The 20,444-nt window shown below is 47.5% G+C and overlaps 1 protein-coding gene across 1 annotated transcript in view; it reads right to left on the reverse strand.

The window, feature by feature from the left end:
• UBR1 (ubiquitin protein ligase E3 component n-recognin 1) overlaps positions 1-20,444 on the reverse strand; it is a 718,041-nt gene that overhangs the window by 608,956 nt on the left and 88,641 nt on the right. Inside the window, exon 5 of the mRNA XM_030215524.1 lies at positions 5,679-5,809. Coding sequence (XP_030071384.1) covers positions 5,679-5,809 — 131 coding nt within the window. The remainder of the gene's footprint in view (positions 1-5,678; positions 5,810-20,444) is intronic.

Consider the following 20,444-nt stretch of genomic DNA (forward strand, 5'->3'; position numbering starts at 1 on the left):
GGGACCGGTACTATTTAACATATTTATAAATGATATGGTAATCGGAACGACAAGTGAGGTGACCAAATTTGTAGATGACAGAAAACAATTCAAGGTTGTTAAAACACATGCGGACTGTGAAATATTGCAGGAAGACCTTAGGAAATTGGAAGACTGGGCAGCCAAATAAAATTTAATGTGGACAAATGCAAGGTGATGCACATTGGAAAGAATAATCCGAATCACAGTTACCTGAAGCTAGGGTCTACCTTGGGTGGGGGGTCAGCACTCAAGAAAAAGATCTGGGTGTCGTTGTAGATAATACACTGAAATCTTCAGCTCAGTGTGTGACGGCGGCCAAACAAAGCAAACAGGATGATAGGAATTATTAGGAAAGGGATGGAGAATAAGACCGAAAATACTATAATGCCTTTGTATCGCTCCATGGTGCGTCCACACATTGAATATTGCATTCAGTTCTGGTTACCATATCTCAAAATAAGATATAGTGGAATTAGAAAAGGTTCAAAGAACAGCGACTAAAATGATAAAGGGGATGAAACTCCTTTCGTATGAGGAAAGGCTAAAGAGGTTAGGGCTCTTCAGATTGGAAGAGAGACTGATGAGGGGAGATATGATTGAGGTCTACAAAATCCTGAGTGGTGTGGAATGAGTAGAAGTAAATCGATTTTTTACTCGTTCCAAAAGTATAAAGACTAGGGGACACTCGAGGAAGTTACCTGGAAATACTTTTAAAACAAATAGGAGGAAATATTTTTTTACTCAACGAATAGTTCAGCTCTAGAACTCTTTGTCAGAGGAGGTGGTAACAGCTGTTAGCGTATCTGGTTTTAAAAATGGTTTGGACAAATTCCTGGAGGAAAAGTCCATAGTCTGCTATTGAGATAGACATGGGAAGCATTTAATATGGTGTGTTACCATGTTACAAAAGCAACGCAAGAAAGGAGAAAGGTTTGTTTGAATTTAAGAAAAGATGTTATAGAACTTGGTGGTACATTCTTCCTAGCATACCCTTGTAAATGTTTGATCCGATTTGGAGGAACTAAATATATATTTTATACTCCCGACCAACTAAAAGCATTCATAGATATGAAAAGGCTTAAATAATGCTAGCTATAAAAGATAGAGGAATATTATGTGGCCTTGAATTTGTAATATGTTCTTCGAAAAACTCCTATATTTTTCTTTGATGTTAATTCGCCCCCTACGATCAGTGGTCTAAGGAAGCCAATTTAAATTATATGAGTATGTGATAGTAATTTTCTTTATTGTTGAGAATTTCCTGGCTGTATTTCATAGAACAAGTGTTGTACTTGTTAAAATGTAATAAATAAATAAATAAATTTTTTAAAATGCCGCAATCCACGGCAACGAGGCTACCATCGGAGAGACTCCATTCTAGGAACACCAAGACTCGAAAGTGAGTCAAACCCGTGTGTACATCAAAGTTGTCAAGCATTTGCGGGCCTGCAGGAGGGTGGAGATCACCCCCTCTGAATACCCTTTCCTCCTCAACCACAAACGCTCAAGAGCTAGGCTGTATGATCAAAGCGGGAGGGTTCCTCTATTGGTACTGAACCTTGACAGAGCAGATCCGGAACCAACAGCAGTGGGAACGGATCGTCCATGAGAAGCCAGTCTAGATTCAAGTATCACGGCCACCTAGGCAAGTTGGGAACCACCAGAATCATCAGCCCCCAATGCCACTGAATCTGATGTAGCGCCCTCCCTATGAGCGACCACAGTGGGAAGATGTAGAGAATGTCCTCCACCGGTCAAGGTTGAAGCAGCGCGTCCAGACCCTTGGTGTCTCGGCCCGTGTTGAAGAACCGCAACACCTTGGCATTTGCCCAAATCGCGATCAGATTCATTGATGGCATGACCCACCGCTCGACGATGGAGCAGAACACAGACAGCTGCCATTCCATTGGATCCAGCAACATCCAGATGAGAAAGTCTGCTTACACACTAAGGCTCCCCGCGATACCGACAGAAATTGAAGGTGACTCTTCCACACATAGAGGAGTGCCACCTTCACTGCCAGGGCAGCACTGTGTGTGCCCCCCTGACAACACGTCCTGCTGTCGGGTTGTCATAGCACCTGGACCGGCTTGTCCCAAATCACAGTCTGCAAGGCCTCAAACGCCCATGCCACCGCCATGAGCGCAAAAGATGTTGATGGGCCGTTGTGCTTCCATCACAGACCACCGGCACTGAGCACTGCGCTGCAGGCAATGGGTTCTCCAGCCTGCCAGGCTGATGTCCGTCACCACTAAAATCCACTGTGCAGACACCAACGACATTCCTCTCTGCAAACTGTCTTGCTGGAGCCACCACCGCATGTTGTTGTAGTCCTGCAGGGTCCAACAGACCCTCACCTAATAATCTTGTGACACCAGTAACACAGAAAGGAGAGCATGTGAACCCTCGCCCAGGCACTACATCCATGGCCACCATCATGGATCCCAGAACCTGCACCTAATCCCATGTGTGTGGGCATGGCGTCCTGAGAAGGGACTGAATCTGCCCTTGCAGTTTCTTCACCTGAGAGGCTGCCAAGAACACCCAGTCCTAGATCATACTGAAACGCACTCTGAGATACTCCAGTGTCTGCGAAAGTACCAGATGGCTATTGGCCAAATTCACAACCCATCCAAGAGACTGCAACAAGTTCACCTGCCAGCTCTCAATCTCCAAGGATGCCCGATCAACCAGTCATCCAGATAAGGGTTCCTACAAATGTCCTCCTTGAGGAACGGGACCACAACCACCATAACCTTGGAAAAACATGTGAGGTGCCATAGCCAGATCAAAGGGCAGAGCCTGGAATTGTAAATGGCAGCACAGCACAACAAACGTACAAAATGCTGGTGCAGAGGCCAAATAAGAATATGCAAATATGCTTCATTGACATACAGGGTTGTTAAGAATTCCCCCCAGCTGCACTGCCACCAGCACAGAATTAACGTTTCTATGCAAAAATGCTAGACCTTTAGAAACAGCTCACTTTAGGTCCAAAACCAGCCAACAGGACCCTCCCTTCTTTGGCACCACAAAATACATCAAATAGCATCCCTGTCCCCTGACAGGACAGGTACCACAGCACCGAACTCCTGTTAAGTGGTCAGAGTGGACAGAACCGCCAAGTGTTTGGAGGATGTTCTGCATGGGGATTCCAAGAAAAAAAAATGCCAACTGGAGCAGAGAACTCTAATTTGTAACTGTCTTTGATAACATCAACAACCCACTGGACAGACATAATTCTGGTGCACTGCTCAAAAAACAGGGTCAGCCTAGCCTAGCCCCAAATTTGCCGCACACAGCAGCACGTGTGCACCCCATCATTGGGTAGCTCTCACGGGGAGAGGGGGGGAATGAGAAATGGGGCCCAGATCTTGCTTGTCACCTCGAAAAGAAGTGTGCTGGTGGAAATGGGACCTCTGAAAACCCGAAGAAGCCGACACTGCTGGAACCCACCACAGTCGATACTTCCTGGCCTCCTTAAAAACAGAGCCGTACAACGCTCGACCTGAACATCAAATTCCACTGATCCTTAGGGAAATGCTACATCTTGTAATCCCTCAAATATTTTGACTACCTTCTCCAAGTCCTCCTCAAACAGCTAGCCCCAGAAAGAAAGTTTTGGAGGCTGTGTCCTCCACCCAATGGCAAAGCCACAAAAGCCGCCAAGCCATCACAGTCAATGCCATCTGCTTAGCAGACGCCCACATGAGGTCATAAAACAAGTTCACCAAATAAGCCAAGCTGGATTCCAAAGAGGAAAAATCCATCACCAGCTGATCATCCCCTGAAGCCATGTCCACCACCTGTTGAGCCCAGGTGAGACAAGCTTGTTGCATACGAGCTACAGATGGAGGCCTGAGGCAAAAGGGCAGAGTCTTCGAAGGCCTGATTCAAGGACACCTCCAGCTTTATCCTATACCCCCACCTACTGGCAGGGTAGTCTACTTGGTGACCGCCACCACCAAAGCATCCACCTCAGAAAGCTTCAGCTTCTCTAAGTGATCCTCTGGCAGAGAATACAGGCAAGACATAGCTTTCATCACCCACAATCCAGCATTCAGAGTGGACCATTGTGCCAAGATAAGCTCCTCAGTAACCTTATGCACCAGGTCTGAGCCAGCCTCCTGGTGCTAATCATTTTAGGGTTAACAGCGGCCACCGCCGAGGACTCATCCACTGAAATACTCAGGGCCTGAACCAAGCAAACAATCAAGAAGGGCAACTCCTCCTTGTGAAAAATCCGGACTGCCATGGGATCATCCGGCTCCAAGACCAGGAGCTCCCCCTCCTCCATGTCCACCTCCAGGGGAGAAAGCCCTGACCCAAAGGACAGAGGCAGCTTAGACAGAGGGGGAGACAGGAGCAGTGAGAGGAAGAAGGGAGCCAACGACCTCACCTCAGAAGCAGCATCCACACACCACCTCTTCTAAGTACAGAGGCAAGACCTGAACAAGAATCTCACAGAAGCACTGAAGTGAAATCCTTGACTGCTGCTGAGTGCACTTCATCAGGAAAGCCTGATGGTGAAGCAGCACAAAAATCAGGGGGAAAAGGTGCCGCCACCCCCGAAGTCCAAAACACCCCCGCTCCTGCTTTAGGCAATGATGAGGGACCAGGGTCTCCTGGGTCAAGTGCCTCCCCAGAGCCCTGCCGCAACGGAGGGATCAATGAGTCCAATGTCAAAATGGCTGTAGGTGTTGGCGTGTCTGGCAGAGAACATGGAGAGCATCAACACCCACAGCCATGTTTTCCATTGCCACCGCAGATTCGCCCCACAGACAAATCAGCATACCCCTCTATGCAGAGACCGGATGAGGCCCACTGCTTCCCACAGCAGGAGCAACATTTCACTGTTTCTGCAGCCATCTCTCTCAAGCCATGACAGCTGGAACCTTGCAATTTAAAAAAAGTCACTCACTGCTGACAGTCCACCGCTTAGAGAGGTCCCCAAAGAAACACTGCTGGCTGAAGCAATGCACGAAGCAAGCCCTCCAGCTTTTTCAAACAAGCAGCTTTGGTGTTCCGAAAGTGCTAATACAAATTTGGGTTCAAAACCACCCTTTTCTCTTTTTTTTCTTTAAGTGAAGCCAAATCAGGGCAGTGGAACTGAGCAGAGGGAGAGGGCGCTCACAGAACAGTGGCAGGGGGACACCCAGGATGGGAGAGAGACCTGGGGTGACCAAGTATGCCCCCTTAAAGCCAGCAATGAACAGCCGAAGCACCCCCATGCTCGACTGCCCAGAAGACCTAGGGGCAGGAGCACCCCTAAAAGAGGGATCCAGGAGCTAGCGTTGTCCTTCCATCCACCTGCTAGAGACAGAGATATACTGATTTCTGGGAAGAGCTATTCATCCTATATCACTGGGTTTAAAGCCAGTGATCACTTATCTCCACCTGCTAGTAGACGGACACAACCCACTAGTTTCTGGATTCATCTGCTGCTGACACTAAGGAAGCATGATTTATCCATACTGTACATATTTTCTTGCATTGTATACCTTTTTAGTATCTCCCTTCAGGGATTAATCCTGCATGGCAGAAATTATTCCTTCCTCCCCTTGTTTCTCAGGGCTCAAATGTAGAAAGAAAGAAACAGTGATCTATATGCAAACCAAATCAAACAGTAGTACTTTAAAACTACATGGACAGTTCACCTGGTCTGGAGGCCTAAAGGAAGATCCATCTCCTCTTCCCAAATCGTCATATCAACAATGTATTTTATCACAGATGGAAACACCTTTCTGGCCTGGGCCGTAAGTTCTTCGCCGAGATGACACCCCCCATTCTGGAAGAAAACATAACACAAACAAACATTTATGTAGGAACCAACTCATAGGCTTTTAGCTTCCTAAAATCTGCTCCAGTTTCATCCTACTACTGACACATGAGATGCCAGTGACCATTTTATATATGTCCCCAGATACCTGTACCCTTAACTCTCACCCTCCCAAACCCAGATGCTAATACTATGATCTCACAGCTGAAAAACACTGCAGGTCCATAAAGAACCCAACATAAGGGTGCCCTTTAGTTACTGTTTAGTGATGTATGGAGCTCTATCAAAGAAGATATAATTGATGCCTCTCCAATGTTTCCATTTTTGACATAGTTTCTTCAAAACATTTTATAACTAGTTACTGAAAGTGTGATCTCTCAGATGGCAAAACTAGGCAGCAATATTTTTGCCTGTTTTCATTTCAGCATATCACTTGCAGATGCTGAAAGCAGTTGGGATAATGTGATATGGTAAACCTGTGACTACAACAGCTACTAAGGTCCATTTTCATTTATATCATCCAGTATAAGAATGTCCAGTTTACATCCTCAGAAAATAGTGTTCTGAGACTACATAATACCCTTAAAGAGTTAATCACACAGAACTACTTTTTCTCTCTCTCACAGGTTCTGGATTGGTCTGGTATGGACGCTGAGGAAAGTTCAGTTTCTCTGTGCTGCTAACAACTAATTAAAATGACTCAGTATTATATTTTCTTGTGCATGCTTTGTTTTCTGTGTGCACAGGGTTCATGATCTTGTGTGCGTGCACACATGCACATAGCTTAGAGAGAACATTGCAGCCAGCAACCTAAATGTATGATATAAATCTGCCTTTCAAAAGGAAAAAATCATGTTAAAATATCATTAACTGCTATCATGGAGCATCAGTAGCATGCTTGAAATGAAAAAAATCAATCCACAGAGAGTAAAACAGATGTGCAGAAAGTCATGCAAAATCAAATTAGTTCCTTTAAAAAGGCAGCTCATGTCCCAAAAGATACAAAACACAGAGCAACAATTACAGATCAGATACACACAAAAAAAAAAAAAGTTTGTAACTTAATTTGATTCATTCAGGTTAGCATTTTTACAAAGGAACATATTAGACTGCCATCATTGTTCCAGAATTAAAAGATGTCCTGCTTTCTAAAGCTTTAATGGGGTCCTGAAGGATTATAGCAGAGCTGTGTCAAGTTCAGAAATGATTACCAGAAAGCCAGGTAACATATGTAACAGAAGGTACCCAGAGTATCTAGAGTTTTATCTACACATACCACGCAGCTGTTTCTTACTATTAGCTTTTAGATTATGAACATCCCTAAACTTTAAATGCATCAAACAAGCATTTTCCAGATAGTGTATACCTTACAACGAATTACTAAGATATGTTCATTAAGATCTTATCTACCATAACTGTTTAGAATTAGCCCTAAATATTTTGAGGACTGTCTAGTAAAGCATGCTCAATCACCAGGTACAACTATTAAAGAATGACTTGGTTCTTGTTGAGGAGTTGAGTGAATTTTCCAAAAACCTCTGAAATCAAACAGCAGAATTCTGATCAAAGAACTGAAATCAAGGCCCTGCTTGGCTAAATGGATTCAATTCAAAGATTTCTCTGTCACAGCCCCTTGAATATCCCATAGAATCAGTCTCACTATATAACAGCAGCACCTAAAAGAGGGATTCTGATGCAAAAGTATCAGGTTCTATAGTAGGGCTTCTCAAATAGGGTTGTGAGCTAGGCAGGCTTGGGGGGGGGGGGGGAATCTCATCTGCCTGCACCTCCTGATGCGCTTACACAAGCTCCACAGAAGGTGGGGGATGATGGCAGCATTGGTATTATAATGTAAGAGGACAAAAAGCAGCAGCATGGATAACTAGATTGGCCTCCAAGGGTTGCGTGCTTTCTGTGGCTGCAATACAGTCAGGCCAAAGAAATTTGACAAGCACTGTTTTATAAGGACATATCGAAAAAACTGCTCAGTGTTAACATCACATCTAGGTAAGCAGGGTCAGAATTAGCCAGTATTTGATTGGGAGACCAAATTCACAAGGTAAAATTGTGTCTTACCTGATAATTTTCTTTCCTTTAGTCGCAGCAGATGAATCCAGGAACTGGTGGGTTGTATCAGTCTACCAGCAGGTGGAGATAGAGAACACTGAAAGCAGTGACACTGGACACTCAGCCCCCTGTCTCCTCAGTATAGGTTATATCCCAAAGAGAGAAAAATGGAGACAGAAAAAAAAGAACACTCTCCTCACAACAAAACGGCAACAAGCCAAACAATCTGATAATGTAACAAAGTACGACTCCAGGAACTCCAAGGAGTTGAATGGATGATCAAAATCCATCGTTCTCCGTCAAATTCTTCTTCTTCTTCAATCTTGCTTAAATGTCTGCAAATGCCAACAGAGCGAGGTCTCAGGAAGCAGGGAGGGATCCTGGATTCATCTGCTGCGACTAAAGGAAAGAAAATTATCAGGTAAGACATAATTTAACTTCCTTAGCATCAGCAGCAGATGAATCCAGGAACTGGTGGGACGTGCCAAAGCAATCTCTAAACAGGGTGGGAAGACACCGAGAGAGCACCGCTGTCCAAAAACGCATGTCCCTCCTCGCCTCTACATCAAACCTATAGTGTTTAACAAACGAATGGTGCGAAGCCCAAGTAGCTGCTCGTCAAATATCCTACAAGGACAGAACTGCAGTCTCCGCCCAAGAAGCCGCCTGCGCACAAGTGGAATGAGCTTGCAGACCTTCTGGAGGAAAGGAACCATTCCGTAAATACACAGAAGAGATGGACTCTTTAAGCCAACGAGCAACTGTAGCTTTGGAAGCTGCGTAACCCCGTCTGGGCCTAGCAAAGAGAACAAACAAATGATCCGAGCACCAAAATTCATTAGTCAAACGCAGATACTGGATTAACGAACGACGAACATCTAGAAGATGCTGTTGAGCAAAGTTGTCAGGAAAATCCTTGCTTCGAAAGGAAGGAAGAAAAGGAGGCTGATTTAAGTGAAAGACTGAAATCATCTTAGGCAAAAAAGAAGGAACCGTTCATAAGGTGACACCAGATTCTGAGAACTGCAGAAAGGGCTCACGACATGACAGAGCCTGCAATTCTGAAACTCTGCATGCCGAGGAAATAGCCACCAGAAACACTGTCTTCAAGGTTAGATCTTTCACCGAAGTGGCACAGCTCAAAAGGGGCTCCCTGAAAAGCACTAAGGACCAAATTTAACTTCCAAGACAGACAAGGATGCCGAAAAGGAGGACGGAGGTGGAGCGAACCTTTCAGAAAACGCACCATGTCAGAATGAGCTGCGAGAGAAACATCACCGAGGTGCCCTCGGAAACAAGCTAGAGCAGCAACCTGCACTCGAAGAGAGTTATAAGCTAGTCCGTTTTTTAGGCCCTCCTGAGGAAAGGCTAAAATCTGAGCAACAGAAGGCTTAAAAAGAGACCAAGCACGGTCGGCGCACCACACCTCAAACGTGCCCCACACCCGAGCATACGCTGTAGTTATGGAACATTTACGAGTGCGCAGCAACGTAGCAATCACCAAATCATCATAACCTTTTTTCCTCAATTTCGACTGTTCAAGAGCCAAGCCGTAAGACCAAAGTGGGAGACGTCCTCCATCTGAACTGGGCCTTGATGAAGCAACCCCGGAAAAACCGGAAATTGCAGCGGGAACTCCACCAGAAGGCGCATTAGATCGGCATACCAAGGCCAATGAGGCCAGTCCAGGGCTACCAACACAACGAGACCCCGATGAATCCTGATTTGATGCAGGAGGCATCTGATTAGAGGCCAAGGAGGGAAGACAGACTGTCGGCCAAGGTTGTAAGAGAGCATCTAGACCTGGGGAGTCTCGACTCCCGCCTTCTGCTGAAGAACGTAGGAACTTTTGCATTCCGTTTGCTCGCCATGAGTTCCATTACCGGCGTGCCCCACTGCTGACAGATTAGATGGAAGGCCTTCGACGAAGGTTCCCACTCCGCCGGATTGAGAAGGTGCCAGCTGAGGAAGTCAGCTCGCAAGTTGCTCTGACCCGCAATATGCGCCGCTGAAAGACAAAGAAGATGGCTTTCCGCCCAAAGAAGCAGGTCAGACGCCTCTGCAGCCAAAGCAACACTCTGAGTGCCTCCCTGGCAATTTATGCAAGCTACCGCCGAAGTGTTGTCTGAAAGGACTTGAACCGCTTGACCGGCCAGAAGATCTTGAAAGCTAGATTGATTGCTCTCAATTCCAGATGATTTATGGACCAGATTGCCTCTGTCTGGGACCACTGTCCCAGAGTCACCCAATGAACACAACGAGCTCCCCAGCCCGAGAGACTGGCATCCATCACCACAATCACCCAAGGAGGAGACACCAAAGGCATCCCCCTCCAGAGGTTGTTGGCACAGAGCCACCAGGCCATGCTGTCTCTCGCATTCGGCAGCCACGTCAGCTGGCAAAGAAAATTCTGAGACATGGGAGACCAGCGACTTAACAAGGCACATTGGAGAGGTCGCATGTGAGCCCTTGCCCATGGAACTACTTCCAGAGTAGCCGTCATCGATCCCAGAACTTGCACATAATCCCAAGCTCAAGGACGAGAGGACAGCAACAGGGAGCGAACTTGAGAACAAAGCATGAGTCTCCTGGACTCTGGCAGGAAGACTCGACCCTGAGCTGTAATGAACCAAACTCCCAGGTATTCCAACATCTGGGAGGGAAGTAAACGGCTTTTGGGAAAGTTTATCACAAAGCCAAGGGACTGCAGAAACTCGATGACTCGAGAGGTTGCTGACAAACTCTCCTGAGAAGAATCTGCCCGGATGAGCCAATCGATGAGATATGGATGAACTCTGATTCCCTCTTTCTGAAGAAAGGATGCCACAACAATCATTACCTTGGAAAAAGTACGAGGCGCCGTGGAGAGGCCGAAAGGAAGGGCACAAAACTGAAAATGACGCCACAAAACGGTAAAGCAAAGAAACCTTTGATGAGAGGGCCAAATGTGTAATGTGAGAGGGAATGTGTAAATAGGCCTCTTTCAAATCCAAGGCATTGAGGAACTCTCCTGGCTGAACAGAGGAATAGCTGGCTCAAAGCCTGATGTCACCAAGAAGGATTTAGGTACATAGGAGGATGGGGCAATACATGGAAAAACAAAAGACTATACTGTAACAATGGGCTGCATCTCACTGTGGGGAGAAATTCAGACAATATATTTCTAGGCATTTAAACTAGAAGGCGGAGTGGCATATGGAGGCAGTTCACTTCAAGTGGTCACCCCCAGCTAAAGCTAAAGACAAGATGCATCAGTAGAAAAGAAAGCAACGAAAACAACAATCTTAGCAAATCACTTCTTACCAACACAGCAGGAAGTGAGTCTAAACAATAAACTAAACAGAAGATAAAAATTCCACTGATATGTAGATGGAAAGGGATGACCACAAATGCTCGCAGTCTAAGCAATAAAGTTCATGACCTTCAAGCCCGGATGATGGAGGCAGACTTAGACGTTGTTGCAATCACGGAGACATGGCTCAATGGGTGCAAACATACCAGGCTATAATCTACTTAGGAAGGATAGAGATGGTCGTAAAGGTGGAGGAGTAGCTCTGTATGTGAGAAATGATATCGCAGCGACTGAAATGACAGGGGTCTGGGGAAAGGAAGAAGCGATATGGATCACCTTAAAAAGAGATGATAGAACCTCTGTCCATGTGGGTGTTGTCTACAGACCTCTGACACAATCTGAGGAACAAGATAAAGATCTGATCACATATATTCAAAAGTTGGGAAAGAAGAGAGAGGCGCTGTTGCTGGGAGATTTCAACCTGCCAGATGTAGATTGGAAGGTTCCATCTGCGGAATCGGAAAGAAGTAGAGAGATCGTGGATGCTTTTCAAAGTGCTCTGCTCAGGCAAATAGTGACGGAACCCATGAGGGAGGGAGCGATGCTGGATCTGGTGCTCACAAATGGGGATAGTGTGACAAATGTCCGAGTGGGTGCCCACCTGGGCAGCAGTGACCAAACAGTTTGGTTTGATATGACAGTTGAAATGGAGGGTGGCCACTCAAAACTCAGACCTGGATTTGCAAGCACGCTAACTTTAGTAAAATAGGGGACTACCTGAGGAAGGAGCTGATGGGCTAGGAGGACATACGAGAAGTGGAAGGACAGTGGTCCAGGCTGAAAGAAGCTATAAATATGGCTACAAACCTTTATGTAAGGAGAGTAAAAAAAAAACAAGAGAAAAAAAGAAACCGATATGGTTCTCCAAGCAAGTGGCTGAGAAAATAAAGGCTAAAGAGTTAGCGTTCCTGAAATACGGAAAAACTCAAGAGGAGCACGGAGAGGAATACCAGATGAAGCTGAAATAAGCCAAGAGAGATACGTCTGGCGAAAGCGCAAGCGGAAAAACAAATGGCCTGGAAATGTAAGGAGGGGTGACAAAAATTTCTTCAGGTATATTAGTGAAAGGAGGAAGACTAAAAAGGGAATTGAAAGATGCTGTGAACTGCTATGTAGATAATAATGAAGAAAAAGCAAATCTGCTAAACAGATACTTTTGTTCTGTTTTCACAGAAGAAAATCCTGTAGAAGGACCGCGATTGACTGGCAAAAGTACATATGAGAATGGAGTGGATAAAGCACCGTTCACGGAAGAGTGTATATGAACAACTTGAAAAGCTAAAGGTGGACAAAGCCATGGGACCGGACGGGATCCACCTCAGGATATTGAGGAAGCTCAGAGAGGTTCTGGCGGGTCCTCTTAAAAGTTTGTTTAATAAATCCTTGGAGACGAGAGAGGTTCCGTGGGATTGGAGAAGAGCGGATGTGGTCCCTCTTCACAAAAGTGGTGATAGGGAAGAAGCTGGAAACTACAGGCCGGTAAGCCTCACTTCGGTTATTGGAAAAGTAATGGAAGCGATGCTGAAGGAAAGGATAGTGAATTTCCTGGAAGCCAATAAGTTGCAAGATCCGAGACAACATGGTTTTACCAAAGGTAAATCGTGCCAAACGAATCTCATTGAATTCTTTGACTGGGTGACCGCAGAATTGAATCATGGACGTGCTATAGACGTAATCTACTTAGATTTCAGCAAAGCTTTTAACACGGTTCCCCACAGGAGGCTCTTGAATAAACTTGACAGGCTGAAGATGGGACCCAATGTGGTGAACTGGATTAGGAACTGGTTGATGGACAGGCGCCAGAAGGTGGTGGTTAATGGAATTCGCTCGGATGAGGGAAATGTGAGTAGTGGAGTGCCTCAGGAATTGGTGCTGGGGCCGATTCTGTTCAATATATTTGTGAGTGAAATTGGCGAAGGGTTAGAAGCTAAAGTTTGCCTTTCTGCAGATGAGACCAATATTTGTAACAGAGTTGACACCCCGGAGGGAGTGGAAAACATGAAAAAGGATCTGCAGAAGCTAGAAAAATGGTCTAACGTTTGGCAATTAAAATTCAATGCAAAGTGATGCACTTAGGGAGTAGAAATTCACGGGAGATGTACGTGTTAAGCGGTGAGAGTCTGATATGTACAGACAGGGAGAGGGATCTTGGGGTGATAGTATCTGAGGATCTGAAGGCGACGAAACAGTGTGACAAGGTGGTGGCCGTAGCTAGAAGGTTGCTAGACTGTATAGAGAGAGGTGTGATCAGCAGAAGAAAGGAGGTGTTGATGCCCCTGTATGTCGTTGGTGAGGCCCCACCTGGAGTATTGTGTTCAGGTTTGGAGGTCGTATCTTGCTAAGGATGTAAAAAGAACTAAAGCGGTGCAAAGAAAAGCTACAAAAATGGTATGGGATTTGCGTTACAAGACGTATGAGGAGAGACTTGCTGACCTGAACATGTATACCCCGGAGGAAAGGAGAACCAGGGGTGATATGATACAGACGGTCAAATATTTGAAAGGTATTAATCCACAAACGAGGGCGACTGGCAGCCTGAGCTCTGTTGGAAGCTCCCAACGATCTCTTATCGTTCCAAAAGGAAGACGTCTGCTGGAACCTGGAACACTGAAAGGAAGGAGTAAGACCCAGACGATAACGGCACAGCTCACGAAAGTGAGGTCTAGAAGAATTAGACTTAGCCGCAGGCCTCGGCCTGTCCTCAGGAAGACGCTGAGATTTAGAATCTCCCAAATCCTTATCTTCTCCAGATCCTCCCTGAAAAGCAACTTCCCATGAAAGGGAAGCCCCGTGAGACGCTGCTTAGAAGCCATATCAGCAGCCCAGTGATGCAGCCAAAGCAACCACCGTGCAGACACCACCAGAACCATTTGCTTGGCCGAAGCCCTGACCAAATCATAGAGAGAATCCGCCAAATAAGCGAGAGCCGACTCCATCGGAGAACTAGCCAAGGACCCAGAGGTCGAATCTTGTTCTTGCTTCCAGACTCTGCTGAAACCAGGAGACAGAAGCTCTGGCTGCATAAGAACTACAAATAGAAGCCTGTAAGGCTAGTGCGGCCACCTCAAAGGAACGCTTAAGGGAGGCTTCAAGACGTCTGTCTTGCATGTCCTTAAGCGCAACTCCCCCTTCAACCGGGACAGTGATCTTTTCGTGACAGCCATCACCAAAGCGTCCACCTTAGGAAGAGAAAAAACTTCCAGGGAAGAAGGGGCAACAGGATAAAGTCGCGTCATCACCCTAGCCACTTTTAAAGACCCCTCAGGGTCAGCCCACTGAGAGGAAATAAGTTCTTGGATAGAATTATGCATGGGAAAGGCCCTAGAGGGTTTTCTTGTGCTCGCCATTCAGGGATTAACCGCCGCCGCAGAAAAATCCTCAGGATCGGAGATATTAAGCGCTGCCAAAGCCTCGCAAATGAGCAAAGGAAGCTCTTCACGATGAAAAATCCGCACCGCAGAAGGATCATCCTGCCCCCCAGCAGAGGTTCCCCTTCTTCAAAATCTTCCAATTTAGAGGGTCTACAGGATTCCCCCGACCCCAGCAACACTGAAGGAGGGGAAGACCCAGGCACCCCAGACCCTCCATCCTGGAGAACAGCTAAACATCTGCGCTTAGCCGCCACGTCCTCAGAAACCAAACTGAGCCCAAAATCCCCCTGATAAGCAAGACTCTCTCTGGGATCCAAAGAGGACTGAGGAAAGAAAGGAGACCCTGAAGGCATACCCTACTTAAGTAAATAAGCCTGGTGTAATAAAAGAACAAAATCAGGGGAGAATCCCATCTCAACCCCAGCACCACTAAATGAACCAGGAGCCGCTGCGGCGCTGTTGCTCCCCATACTTGCTAAAATGGGAAGGCGGGAAGACTCCATAGAAGGAAAAAGAGCAGGATCTAAAGGCGCCTCCGACAGTGCCGCAGAACCGCGGGCCGCGTGGTCCAAGAAGCAGAAAGAATCATTAGCCGTTTCCCCCTCGACTGTCACTTCAGCGAAACGCGCTACACAGAGTCCCACTGCCGGACGAGTACCGCAGCTGGAACATCTCTTCACCGCCTCCATAGCCATAACAAACTCGCACGTTTGCCGGCCCCCGCCACCCTGACTCCCAACAAGGAGCGTAAGGTACTCACCGGCGCCAGAGGAAAGCTTAGGAAACAGCGGTAACTCTCCCAGGGAGCCCAAAATGGCACCCATCCTCCCCACCACCTTATAGCAAGCTCAAGCAAAGCAGCCGCCTCCAGCAGAAACAGAAATAAATTATCTGTTTCACCCTCTGCACTTGAAGTAAGAAGGAGGAAAGAGCTAAACATTTTTTCACTGTTTTTTTTTTTTTTTTTTTTTTAATCGGTAGACAGCTGCAAAAGTTGTGATGAGAGATTTCTTTTTCTTTTTGCAGCAAAAAGGGAGGCAACGGAAAGAAAGGGAGAGAGGGGTAGGACAGGGACCTGCAAAACAAGTATGTCCTCAAGACCAGCACCCTCAGCCAGACGCCCCCATGCTCAACTGGCCAAAGGGCCCAGGAGTATCCCAAGAATCCAGGAGCTGGGAAGAATCCGTCCACCACCTGCTGGAGATATATACTGAGAAGACAGGGGGCTGGGCGTCCAGTGTCACTGTTTTCAGTGTTCTCTATCTCCACATGCTGGTATGCGGATACAACCCACCAGTTCCTGGATTCATCTGCTGCTGAGGCTAAGGAAAACACAGATCCCAGTCACCCAGTCAACCAAGTATTACTTGCATGGTTCTCCAGCCACCTGCTTTATACTGCCATTGCAATGAATGGCTTATGCTGGCGACTAAAAATAAAAACAGCAGAAACTTACAGGTATAAATGAACACACACAGTGCTGTGGTCTTTGTGTTATTACACTGTAGGCCCAAATCTGCCCTGCAAATAAAGGATTCTTTTAATTCATGAACACACTGGATACATAGAGGGGCATTTTCCAAAGGACGTCCAAGTCAGAACACCCCAAACGGACGTTCACCTCACATGTATTTTCAAACACGATACAGCCTGCTTGAAAATAAGTGAGATGGATGTTCATGCTGGACGTTCCAACGCATGGACGTCCATTTTACCAACTGAAACTTCCAAATTTTGAAATGGAAGAAAACAAGTGACATGTACAACTGTACAGCAGCATTCTTAGAAAATGGCCACATAGTTGTCTATGTAGAACCGAGGATCAGTGTAGAGGTTAGAGCAGTGGACTGTAAACCAAGGTATCCAGGTTCAAATCCCATTATTTATTTATTTATTTTAATTGTGGACCCCCTCTAAGAACTGAAAGATACCTACTGTAACCGAATGTACACTATTTCAATAGCCTTCAGGCTTGCAGGTAGCTTATATATTTATGTATAGTAGGTATTTTTCTGTTTCTGGAGGGCTCACAGTTTAAAAAAAAAAAAAACAGTTTAAAGTGGGATTTGAATCTGGGTCCCTTGGTTTACAGTCCTCTGCAATGCCTCAGACCTCCTTCCTGCTCTGTTAAGAATGCCCCTAATACCTGAAGCTGTCAGAGCCCAGAGAGGAGAAAGAAGGGGACAGCAACCACTACAGGATTACAGAGGTGTCATTCTGAAATCCCACCAGTGGATTGCTCCTCAAGCATAGCACCTTTCTGTAACCTGGATGTGCCAAATACCAGGTCTAAATAAAGATGTTTTTTAGACATGGTCATTTCTTCCACTTTGGTAATCACTGTTGGAAATCCAGATTTCAGGCCCTCCCTAGCCCCATCCAAAACACGCCCCCTTGCTATTTGGATGTACTGCAGTGTTCAATACCTATTCTGCTTTTGCAAAATCGGGATTTGGACATTTCAAGCACATGGACATCCATTTTGGTCTTTTGAGACATCCATAGGCTTTGAAAAGGTAAAATTATGTATAATCATACCTGATAATTTTCTTTCCATTAATCATAGCTGATCAATCCATAGACTGGTGGGTTGTGTCCATCTACCAGCAGGTGGAGATAGAGAGCAAACTTTTGCCTCCCTATATGTGGTCATGTGCTGCCGGAAACTCCTCAGTATGTCGATATCAAAGCTCCATCCGCAGGACTCAGCACTTAGAGAATTACACCCACGAAGGGACACTCTGCCCAGCTCACCACCGCCGAAACGGGGGAGGGGAATTAACCCAGCTCATCCCCACACAAGTGGGGGAGGGGAATCCGTCCAGCTCATCCCCGCGGAGCGGGGGAGGGACACCACACCCGCCGATGCGGGGGGATCTGGCTTATCCTGCAACCGCAACCGCGGGAGGAGCTGACTGACCCTAACACCGCCGAAGCGGGAAGGGTACAAAGCTGCCCTACAGCCGCACGAAGCGGGAGGGAGTGCCGGCAGAATTTTAAGTCTCAATCCAGCCCCGTAAAACGGAGGGGAGAGGAATGCAGCAGCTCACTGTAACACAAACTCGTCTTAACTCTTGAAGAATCCAAGTGAAAAAACTTGAACACGAAGTCTTTCTGAAGTAACTGAAGACTAAACTTGAACCTGAAATGCAACCAGAATAAAAACAGTACAGATATCTGGGAGGGGCTATGGATTGATCAGCTATGATTAATGGAAAGAAAATTATCAGGTATGATTATACATAATTTTACCTTCCATATCATCAAGCTGATCAATCCATAGACTGGTGGGATGTACCGAAGCAGTACTCACCCAGGGCGGGACATTGAAATCCCTGACCTCAACACTGAAGCTCCAAACCGGGCCTCCGCCCGTGCAGCCACAGTCAAACGGTAATGCTTGGAGAATGTATGAGCCGAAGCCCAAGTTGCCGCCTTGCATATCTCTTCCAAGGAGACGGATCCGGCCTCTGCCATCGAGGTCGCCTGAGCTCTCGTGGAGTGAGCCTTCAGCTGGATAGGCGGCACCTTCCCTGCGGCCACATAAGCCGCTGCAATGGCTTCCTTGACCCATCTTGCCACTGTAGGCTTAGCAGCCTGCAGACCCTTACGAGGACCTGCAAACAGGACAAACAGATGATCCGATTTCCGGAAATCATTGGTCACTTCCAAGTATCTGATGATGACTCGTCTCACATCCAGATATTTAAGAGCAGAGTACTCCTCTGGGTAGTCCTCCCTACGAAAGGAAGGGAGACATAGCTGCTGATTCACATGGAAGCGAGAAACAATCTTGGGCAGGAAGGAAGGCACTGTGCGAATAGTCACTCCTGCCTCAGTGAACTGTAAAAAAGGCTCTCGACATGAGAGCGCCTGGAGCTCGGAAACTCTTCTGTCTGAAGTGATAGCCACCAAAAAGACTGCTTTCAACGTCAGGTCTTTCAGAGATGCCCTTGACAAGGGTTCAAACGGCGGCTTCTGCAATGCTCTTAGCACCAGGTTGAGATTCCACGCAGGCACCACTGAGTGCAGAGGAGGGCGCAGGTGATTAACCCCCTTGAGAAAGCGCACCACATCTGGCTGCGAAGCCAGGGAAGCACCCTTCAGGCGGCCCCTGAAGCAAGCCAGAGCCGCTACCTGGACCTTAAGGGAACTGAGCGACAGGCCTTTGTCCAGACCTTCTTGCAGGAACGTCAACACTGAAGAAATTGGAGCAGCGAAAGGAGAAAGAGAGCCTGCTTCACACCACGCTGCAAAGATACGCCAAACCCTGGCGTAAGCAGTAGAAGTAGAGCGTTTCCTCGCTCTCAGCATAGTGGCGATGACCTTGTCTGAGAAGCCCTTCTTCCTCAGACGCTGCCGCTCAATAGCCAGGCCGTAAGACCAAAGGGGGAGGGATCCTCCATCACCACGGGACCCTGATGTAACAGGCCCTGCTCCACTGGCAACCGCAGAGGATCGTCGACTGAGAGTCTGATCAAGTCCGCATACCAGGGACGCCTGGGCCAATCCGGACCCACCAGGATTATCCTGCCGGGATGCTTTGCCACCCGGTCTAGTACCCTGCCCAACATGGGCCAGGGCGGGAACACATAGAGAAGCTCTTGTGTCGGCCATTGTTGGAGAAGAGCATCTACTCCCAGGGATCGAGGGTCCCGTCCTCTGCTGAAGAAGCGCGGCACTTGACAATTGGCCGATGACGCCATCAGATCTAGGCTCGGCTGGCCCCAGCGCTTCGTGATGTCCAAGAACGCCTGAGCAGATAGCTGCCACTCTCCGGGCTCCAAGGTATGGCGACTGAGAAAGTCCGCCTTGACATTCATGACTCCGGCAATGTGGGCCGCTGACAGCTGTTCCAGGTTCGCTTCCGCCCACTGGCATAGACTCATAGCTTCCTTGGCTAGAGGGGCGCTCTTGGTACCTCCCTGGCGGTTGACATAGGCCACAGCCGTGGCATTGTCCGACAGGACCCGTACAGGCTTGAACACGAGTACCGGGATGAACTCCAAAAGCGCCAACCGAATGGCTCTGAGTTCCAGGAGGTTGATAGACCACTTTGCCTCTGCAGGAGACCAGAGCCCCTGCGCTGTCCTTCCCAAGCAGTGGGCTCCCCAGCCCGATAACGAGGCGTCCGTCGTGACGACAATCCACTCTGGGGACACCAGAGGCATTCCCGCAGACAACTTGTCTGTCTGCATCCACCAGCTCAGCGCCTTGCGCACTGCTGGATCCAAGGGAAGACGCACCGCATAATCCTCCGACATCGGAGTCCAGCGCTGCAGCAGAGAGTGTTGTAGTGGTCTCATATGAGCCCTGGCCCAGGGCACTACTTCCATCGTGGCCGTCATAGAGCCCAACAGCTGCACATAGTCCCAAGCCCGAAGAGGAGAGGCTACTAGGAACTGGTCCACCTGAGCCTGAAGCTTGACAATCCGATTGACTGGCAGGAACACTCTGCCCACTTGGGTGTCGAATCGAACTCCCAGATACTCCAGGGACTGAGTCGGGCGCAGCTGGCTCTTCTCCCAGTTGATGATCCATCCCAGGGAGCTCAAAAGAGCAACTACCCGGTCCACAGCTTTGCCGCACTCTGCATAAGAGGGGGCTCGGATCAACCAGTCGTCCAGATAAGGATGGACTTGTACTCCTTCCTTTCGCAGGAAGGCCGCTATGACCACCATTACCTTGGAAAAGGTCCGCGGAGCATTAGCCAACCCGAACGGGAGGGCTCTGAACTGGAAGTGTCGGCCCAGGACTGCAAAACGCAGAAAGCGTTGATGAGGAGGCCAGATGGGAATATGCAGGTACGCTTCCTTCATGTCCAAGGATGCCAGGTACTCCCCTGCCTTCACTG

The sequence above is a fragment of the Microcaecilia unicolor genome, chromosome 9 (genome assembly GCF_901765095.1).
Source record: "Microcaecilia unicolor chromosome 9, aMicUni1.1, whole genome shotgun sequence".
Taxonomy (NCBI): domain Eukaryota; kingdom Metazoa; phylum Chordata; class Amphibia; order Gymnophiona; family Siphonopidae; genus Microcaecilia; species Microcaecilia unicolor.